This window comes from Saccostrea cucullata, unplaced genomic scaffold (assembly GCF_032062105.1).
Source record: "Saccostrea cucullata isolate Sc308-1 unplaced genomic scaffold, CSIRO_AGI_Scuc_v1 ctg9458, whole genome shotgun sequence".
Taxonomy (NCBI): domain Eukaryota; kingdom Metazoa; phylum Mollusca; class Bivalvia; order Ostreida; family Ostreidae; genus Saccostrea; species Saccostrea cuccullata.
In genome coordinates, this window is record NW_026925430.1 from 10,107 (window position 1) to 20,006 (window position 9,900).

Here is a 9,900-nt window from a genome sequence, read left to right on the forward strand (position 1 = left end):
ACTCACGGCGGCCTTTGAGCAGGGAAGGATCTTTATCGTGCCACACCTGCTGTGATACGGGGCCTCGGTTTATACGGTCTCATTCGAAGGACCGCCCCATTTAGTCGCCCTTTACGACAAGCAAGGGGTACTGAGGACCAATTCTAACCCGGATCCCCACGGGACTCTTTCAGTAGAAAAGAAAAAACTAAAAAAAAATTCTCTTTCAGTAGAAAAGAAACAACTGAATTTTTTCTCTTAGTCTCAATGAAAAAGTCATGAGAGAAACTTGTGGATTGTTCCCATAATTTTTAAATTCTTTATCGGCAATCTCTGTAAAAGTACTTTAACAAATATAGCCCTTCATCATTCGGCCAATTCATAATATATCGACTTCACAGAAAGGCATTTAGCCTCGCTCTTCCTACTTGATCGATATGATTTTCGTTGAATTTAATCCATATATATATATCTATGGGTTGACCTCGTGAAAGGGCTAAATTTGTACAATTTATCTGGAGTCATAAAAATAAATGTTATTTTAATACTTATCTGTTTATTTTATATTATCAGATACAGATACAGAAACGGATAACATTCCCCCTGTTAAAACATATACTGACATAAAATTAATTGTATGTTCAGAAAAATGAGCAAGAGAGTAGCAGCATTAGTTTTTGACAATGGAACTGCGATGTTCAAAGCTGGATTTGCCGGAGAAGATATCCCCAAAGCTGTGTTTCCCTGTACGGTTGGATACCCCAAAAATGAGGTAAGAAAACAGTTCATGCAGTCACTCGGAGTTGAAAGCGTCCACGTATGATTGACGATAATAATTCCAATTCTATTCATCTTTTTTAATTTTTTTTTTTCATTTCCAACGACGGAATAGATTTTTTTTGAATCTTTAAAATTCTCAAATAACCGTAAATATAAAAGTAATATTTCCGCTTTGTCATTTATGACTGGTAATAAAACAAATATTATATATCAAGATAACAGAAGAAGCTAAAAGGAGACCTATACCATGATAACGGGAAAACAATACTAATTGCCCAAATTGTACAAAAAAGACTATAGATAACTATAGTTTATTAAAGTTAACTTACTTAACTATAATGAAGACTTTGACACTATGAAAACTTTGATTTACTATAGTGAACACTTTGTTAATTAAAGTGAACACTTAAACTATAGTGAAACCTTTGGCACTATAGTGATAACTATAAAAACTTTGATTAACCATGATGATCACTATGGAAACTCTTATCAACTATGGAAAAACTTTGATTTACTTTAGTGATAACTATAGTGATACTTTCATATTATAGTGATCACTTTGAAAACTTTGATTTACTAAAGTGAACACTTTAATGACATTTTAGTGAAAATTTTGATTTAATAAAGTGATAACTTTGACACTTTGATTTTACTATAGTTTACAATAGTGAACTTTAGTTAACTACGAGGGTCATTCAAAAAGTTCGTAGACTTTTGTCCAAACTTTTTTATTTAACGTCATATTATATCCAAATTTGGTACAAATATTTTAACAACAGATTCAAATAATTTGAGTGAAAAAATTGGAATGTATCCTCATATTTATTAAAATTACCAGGGATTAAGAACAGCAAAAATGGGGTCACGGAGCACCGTCAAAATTGAGTATTTTTCTAATTTTCATTTTATAGTATTTACAGCTATACCTCTTATAAATGGAGCTGAAACGAAATAAAATTTACATGTTTAAATAAAGCATTGTTCCATTAATTAAAATGAAATCAGGTTATGTAATATCTCATTCCATTTAAAAGATATCAGCTTCTAAATACATATGGTCTTGATTAAAAAAGGCAAAAAACCATGACGTTGAAGGACGTCACGGAGCAGCAAGTAGCAATAAAATTAGACTTTACATTCGGGAAACTTTTTCTACAAGCTTAAAAAATCCTTATAAATCAGGATCTGTATGAAAAAAAATCTGTGTATTTGTATTAAGTTGAAAAAACAATTTTTGAGTGGTAGCGAGTTTGAATCGGACAATGGATTGTCTGCAAAGAAACAGATTAAAGTTTAAAATATTGTCAAAAGAGTTAGGAACGTCATTGAACGTGATGTTTGCTTCAATGTTGCAGAAATAATAAAGGTGCATGGTAAATCAAAGAATTTGAAAACAATAACATTATAATTCAAGCTATATTTGTAGAATTGTTAGAAAACCAGTTGTTGAGTATTGTGGACATGTGTATTTGAATGGAAAAGACGCAACAAACCGTGTTTAAATAACAAAAATGTGTATACTTTTGACAAACTTTCTCAGGGTTGTTTTTGATGTTACAATATTGGTTAACCGTGCTGCGCGGTAACAAAACATGTTGCTTTTAATTTTGGCTAACGTGAGTTCTGTTTAATCAAATGGAATGAAACTTCATACTTCGACAAAATAAATGTTTATGTTTACGAAAATGTGTTGTTCTAAAATCTTGTAATAATCATATGACGATAAGAAGCATTGTCTACGTATTTTTTGAATGACCCTCGTATAGTATTTTTTTGTTAGGATGCTCCTCTAAAAATTATTGAATATGATAAAGTGAACTCCCCTGTAATACAGCTTGACAAAAACTTAATACTATAAAATACAAAAGTTAAAAATTCCCTCTGAACTATACAAAAACTATTTTAATACCACGCTTCGAAGGATAGGGGGATATACTGTTTTACCCTTGTGTGTTTGTCTTGCTGTGTGCCTGTACGTAACACAGTTTTCTCAGCAACTACTCATCACAGATGCTTGAATTTTTAATACAGTCTTTTCTGAAGCATGCTATATGATGGGATTCATTTTTGATTATATCCTCTGTCAACTCTTTGTTTATTCGTGTGCCTGTACTTTTCATACATAACAATTTTTTTTAACAAGTTTTCTCAGCAACTTCTCTTTACAGATGCTTAAATTTTAAAACAAACTTTTCTGAGGCATGGCTTTAGTGGAATTCATTTTAGTTTAAATTCGATGTCAAATTTCTGTCCATTCGTGCATCTTGTGTTGCATTTTTGTCAGCTCATTTAAGGTGTTTGAAAATTTAGCACATTATCTGTTTGTTTGTGGGATTTATTTTTTTTATGAATATGATGTCAACTTCCTACGCAGGGGTAAGAAGGAAACATTCATAATATTTCAACTGGAAAAAAACAGTGATACATTATGATGTAATAGTACATGTTGGCAAGATGACGTCAACTGTCGTATGAACTGATTTGTTCAAATGCAATTTCTACACAGTGGAATAAATTCACAGCTGGTCAGGACTAGGTGCAAACTAATTTTTTGCATATACCTTGTTGCAAATTGTTACTTCTCGTGAGTACATTTTGTCGTATGAACATGCAGCAAATTAATTTCGTATTGCTTATTCCAAAAATAACAATTTTAAGACTTGTTATTGTTGATAATAATATATTGCATGGAGTGTACATATCAGTAGGTAAATAGGCGACTAGATATCAAAGCTCTAAAATAACGCTGATTAAAAAGGGTCATCCTTGCTCTACGATAGTTGAAACTAAATTGGGTGTTTGGTAAAGGTATATGCTGTAACATGGCTTCAAAAACAGTCTTCAAAATGATATGCTGGGTCACCGAGCTTAGTGCTTTTCCTAAATGGCTTTTTCCACTCTAGAAACAAAGTTCATTTTCCGGCAAACCTATGTTAAACTCGCTAAATTATTTATAGCTGTGGTCAGTAATACCCTGCATAATCAATGCGTACGATCCCTTTGTGTTCAGGTGCTCTCTATGAGAATGCTCCGAAGCTATGATAGGAATATCTTTTCCCTGAATTGCCCCACAAAAGTTTTAAAACCTCTTAATGACTATCTTCAACCTTTCTGAGTTTTTTTAACCGATGCAAGCTACTGACATTAGTTGATGTTACAAAGTTTTCAACAACTCTTTTAAAGTATTTGAACTCATTAGTAGTTAATTTTCATATGACGTAATTTTCCTTCAAGTTATTTCCCTTGGCTACCATCTTGGAAAATCTTGGAAAATTTCGATGTTTTGAGCAACCAATTTTTAACATGTATAGCAGAAATATATTTGCAAAAATAAAAAAAAATAACTAATCTTGAGAATTGAAGAAACTTTTTCTTAACAAATATTCTCCTACTGGAAAACACAAGCAGATATTCCATTATGACCTGGCATCTTAAGATACACAATCGTACATTGTAGATTTTCCAAAAGAAGAAAGATTTCTAATTGTTCTATATTTCGATGAAAACGCCAACCAGTAAATGGCTACAGCTAACATTTTCTTTACAACCACGTCTCTTATACAGTATTCTAAATTTTTTGGGGGAACTTTTTTTTAATTTAGTGAATAAGATTAGTAAATTTTAAATTAAGATTTGTATAAGGCAATTGTCCTTTACAAATTTAATTGAAAAAAATGACATTTTTGTAGAGGACAGTATCAATTAATGGATTAGATTTTATTTTTTAGGGAACATCTAAAGTTAGTCCTGTATCCAAATAGTAAGAAAATACCATTTCCAAGAAAATTCACAATTCTGAATCAATTCATCCTCTGAAGTTGAATGTTAGATTTAATTTAAATTAAAAGATAATTTTAAGGATTTACTGATTGCATAGCAAATTAACTTAATTTATTTATATGTGTAAATTTAAACATATTAAGTAAATTTACACACACAAGCAATTTTCCATCGTACAATGCATGGATGGGGTTTAAGCCACTTTTTTTTATCTTTATGCAATAGTTAATACATGTAATAGTTCGAGATTTATCAAAAGCTTTGATAAATGATAAAACTTGATTTTCATTAGAAAGTCTTAATTTCCAGAGAAATGATTTGAATTCTTCCTTATTTGATATATCCGTGTGCATCTGCCTGTCACTAAACAACTTGTGTATTTTTTACATGATGTGTATATTCACATCAGAGCGGAGGTATAACTAGTGAGCATTGACTCAAAGACTTCTTGTTTAATATATGCAACATTCCTACATGGAATAAAAATTAAAAATGCTGAAGAATTGTATCGATCATTTCAATATTTGAAAATTGAAAAGCAATTCATATATCCATATGTTACTTTTCTTTGCATGTCACTGCAGTCTGTGAAATCATATATGGTCGGTTAGTACAGGGTAATCAAACGTTCATTTTATTCCATTACAACACAAGACAGTTGGTACATCTGAAATGATTTTTATCTGGAAATACAATGAACCTTTAGCATTTTGTGCCATTTCTTTTGCAGTTCTTTTCGCAAGTGGATGCTCTATTTAGCAGTACTCTTTATAAACAACTCCCTTTAAAGACTATGTATTAAGACAACTGATTCAAATGTTAAAAAAATATCAAAAATTCAATACCTATTATGAAAGACTGATGTTGTATCTAAATCAAATCTTTTTATTCTGGTCAAACACAATATCCTTTGTTTAAAATATTTTTTCTTTACATATTGGCCAAGAAGTATTAGATAAAGCCAATCAGTCAGTCAGAAAGCTTTATTAATTAAAAATCATAATATAATTAATCCTAAGATATAAAGAACGCAGATATTTTAAAATTTCCTCATTAATGACACAGTCGTCCTAAACGAAAAAATGTGCAGTATTGTTAAGGCTGAAAAAGAGGGACGGGGCCTTATTTATACGGGAAAAGTCTACTGTGACGTCAGATAAAAGTAAAAAAAATTAATTTTATCGTGTTTTTATGTACAGGTTAAGTATATTTTATATCGAGATGCCTCATTAAATTGTTCTGTCGCAAGGACATACACTATATAGATCTAAACCATTTATTTGAATATAAGTAAAGGATATATTCCTTAACTTGAAAAGTGCTGCTGCTCTCTTTAAATCGAGAGCGTGACTTTATAAGTATACAAAATATTTTGTAAAAGTCAAGCATATTTCGACATAGGCCAATTTACTTGAAATTTTATTTTTTAAAACGCGAATTCCATTCAAAGCAGCAGCACTTGAATTTTTAATTTCAACCTGGGTGTGCCTTTGTGAAATTGAAATTTCTTAATGACCCATACACGTACTATACATTCTCCACTTGACTGTCCATCGATGGGACCATACTTCATACTGTACAGATTGGGTTATGCTATCCTATTTTCATAAGTATTGAAGTTATGTGATAATAACACAGCTATATAAAAGTAAATTCAGTTTTAAACACATTCCCGTTTTTGCACTTCTACTTTCCTTTGATTTCTCATAGTTAGCCTTAACAGTGCTGCGAGAGCAAGGTATTTACATAACAGTATTGCATTGTTTTTTTTTTGTTTTTTGTTTTTTTTTTATTCAGAAAATGAAAGTTTGGTTGAACCTGAAGGACAGCTTCGTAGGAGACAATGCCCAAAGAAGCAGGGGTATACTTGCTCTCAAGTATCCAATCGAACACGGCATCGTCACTAATTGGGACAACATGGAGAAAATTTGGCATCACACTTTCTACAATGAACTCCGTGTTGCCCCAGAGGAACACCCTGTTCTATTAACCGAAGTTCCTTTCAACCCCAAGGACAACCGAGAAAGAATGACACAGATTATGTTTGAAACATTTAATATCCCAGCCATGTACGTCGCTATCCAGGCAGTTCTTTCTTTACATGCATCCGGTCGTAAAACTGGAATCGTTCTGGATTCTGGGGATGATGTTACTCACGTAGTACCCATTTATGAGGGTTTTGACCTTCCGCATGCTACTATTAGATTTGATATTGCTGGACGCGATCTGACCGGTTACCTTATGAAAATCCTCACAGATCGTGGTGACTCTTTCACAAAAACAGCTGAACTAGAAACTGTCAAAGACATAAAAGAGAAATTGTGCTACTTTGCCCTTGACTTTGAACAAGAAATGACAACATCTGCGACCTCGACCTCCCTGGAGAAGAGCTACGAACTTCCTGATGGTCAGTTCATTACCATCGGAAACGAGCGATTCCGATGTCCAGAGGCCATGTTCAAACCATCTTTACTAGACTTGAAATCTTCTGGTATACATGAAATAACAAACAACAGCATTTTGAAATGCGACGTTGATATCCGTAAGGATTTGTACGCTAATACAGTTTTGTCTGGGGGTTCAACCATGTACCCAGGTATTGCCGACCGTATGCAGAAAGAAATCACTGCCTTGGCTCCGTCCACAATGAAGGTTAAGATCATCGCTCCACAAGAGAGGAAATACTCTGTCTGGATGGGTGGTTCTATTCTTGCTTCCTACTCCACCTTCCAAGAGATGTGGATCAGCAGGCAAGAATATGACGAATTTGGTCTTTCCATTGTACACAGAAAGTGTTTCTAGAGGCTCTTTAAAGTTTACGTTCATTTAATATACATCTTTTACTTATGTTATTTCTAAATGAAAAATCAATAAACTTTTTTATAGATAAATATCATATTTTTTCTAATGTTTTTATTAACGAAAAAATAGAGAACCACATAATTGCGTTATTGTACACTACAGAGAGTGCTAAACGATAAGATAAAACAATTTATTTTAATATTAGACTAAAAAACAAACAAATGCATTAAGAGTTATACTATGCTCCAAAAAAGGTACAATTCAAAATACCCCCTCCACCTAATTTGAAAATATATGTAATAACGGAAGACTACTGAAAATAGAATGGAACTTAAGTTGAGTTTAATCAATCTTTACAATAACCTACTATGAGAGTTGTGTATGCTCTGTAAGTCTCAATATATTACAAGTTTATCTAATGGGCTTTTTTCAAATACTTCTCTATATCACAACGAACAGAAATATTCTTTTGTCACTTTTCACTTACCCCCCGTTCACACAGAGTTGCGACTCTACGGCGATCACCCCGATCAAGCCACGATGTGAAATTTTTTTGGATCGGGGCAGATAGCAGCCGATCAGCGTCTTTATAGAGTAGTTTGGCAAATTGTGGTCTTCGTTACGACAGTACTACGATGTCCCTACGTCAAACGCGCTGCTAACACGCTTCTACTACGATGTTATGCTGACCGTTGCCGACAAGCGGCCGTGTTTACTGCGTTTACGCTACGCTGCCACTAAGACATTGAAGACCACACTACGACGCTACACAGACCTAGATGACTGTACTGCGATGTCGCTACGGTGATGCCGATCATATTACGTTTGCATTACGCTTCTAGTACAATTTTGGCGTTGATGTAAATATATCTTGCAACCACAGATTTTAGTAGTACGATTTTAGCGATGATGCATATCTTGCGACCGCAGTTTGTTTTGGGCCTTTACCATATGGTTTAAGGGCAATTTCAATTATAACTGTAACAAGATGTGAAAATGCTCAATTGTAAATGATCATCAAGTATAGTGTCACCCTTTATATGTAGTTTACAGATGATGATTGGTCAAATATCAGCGCTATAAGAACAAACTCCTGTCTGAGAGGTCGTGATATGATCGGCGTAAGGTCATAGTAAGTCTTCATAGGATCTTCAGGAACGTAGAGAGATCACAGTGAGAACGTAGTACGAACGTAGAGGGAGCGTTGTATAAGCGTGCTTGGTAAGTTCCTTCGCTCTTACGGCGTTTTTACTACGATCATGAAGATCTCTCTACGATGCTTCCGCGCTGCTTGTACTATTACGGAGCTTCTACTACGCTCTTTTTACGACTTCACCCCGATTCTTGTCGGCCACTATCCCGCTACGCTTGTTTTGAACATGTTTAAAATAAGCGTAGTGAGAGCGTCAAGCTCTCCGAGCATGATGACTCTACTGCGATCATACTACGCTTATGAGACCCCACGACGTTTCTCCTGCGATTTGTCACGATCGGCCACGCTTTTGGACACGATTTGAGCGTAGTAGAAGCGGAGTCTATGTGTGCACGGGGGGTAACAATGCACTCGCTAGAATGCTCAGTCATATTTGCATGCAATTTAATAAAGGTTTTGACAAAGTACTTATGATTGATGTTCAAATAATAGTTGCAAAGTGTTACTAATTCATATAAAATAACGTTTACTTAGGAATAGCAAAGGCAGATGTCCGGCGAACCTATGTGCAATGAAATTCTGTGCCGTTACTATAAAGAAGCAATAAATATGCATACGGGAGTAACTACATGCGTGTTTAATGTAAATAAGTTACGCATTTTGCAGATGTACGCCTTTGATATTATTTTCAGAATTGTGGAGTCACACAATTTAGCAAACCCTTTAAAAATTCAACCAAAATAATGCAATAAAAACTCTCTCCTGAACAATTGTCGGAAAAATGTCTAATTACGTTCCCCAAACGGAGTTTGGGAACATATTGTTTTTACTCGGTTTCTTATTATTATTATTATGTTCCCCAAACGAAGTTTGGGAACATATTGTTTTTACTTTTTCTGAATTTTTTCTCCGGTACTTTTTTGTCCGCGAGTGTTCTCGTAAACTACTCATCCGATCTAGGTGAAACCTTTTTAGGGTCACTAGGTATGTTATGTAGATGTGCGGAACGAAGGTCATTTTGCGCGCACGTGCGTGCAGGTGCGCGCACGTGTAACACGTGAAATGACCAATATAATAGATTTAGCCGTAACTTTTTAAATATTGGATGAAATGCTTTGAAACTCATAATATAAGGATATAATAGTAGTATAGACATGATGACATGGTCAAAATAGCAAGATCTCACGCGCATGCAGGTGCCCTTCTCTGCGATTGGCTGAAACTTAAAGTCTAAATATCTATTTTGTTTTCTGACAAAATCCTTTGAAATTTTGAACATAGTCTTACATTATGAAGATCTACAGCATGATATATAAGAATAATCATGAACGCACGCACATGCACGTGTGCTGCAATCTGATTGGCTAAAACTTTAAATGCCTACAACTTTCTTGGTTCTCAATAAT

The 9,900-nt window shown here is 34.0% G+C and overlaps 1 protein-coding gene across 1 annotated transcript; it reads left to right on the top strand.

The window, feature by feature from the left end:
• Positions 1-628: 628 nt before the first annotated feature.
• LOC134268827 (actin-3-like) lies at positions 629-7,341 on the top strand. Its single transcript, XM_062751071.1, has 2 exons — positions 629-751; positions 6,337-7,341. The coding sequence occupies exons 1-2, from the start codon at positions 629-631 to the stop codon at positions 7,339-7,341; spliced, it is 1,128 nt and encodes a 375-aa protein (XP_062607055.1).
• The last annotated feature ends 2,559 nt before the right edge of the window (positions 7,342-9,900 follow it).

Excerpts from the sequence above, each read along its gene's own strand:
- LOC134268827 (XM_062751071.1), top strand. The coding sequence starts at position 629 with ATGAGCAAGAGAGTAGCAGCATTAGTTTTTGACAATGGAACTGCGATG. Across the intron at positions 752-6,336 it reads TTGGATACCCCAAAAATGAG|AAAATGAAAGTTTGGTTGAA; the intron begins GTAAGAAAACAG and ends TTTTTTATTCAG.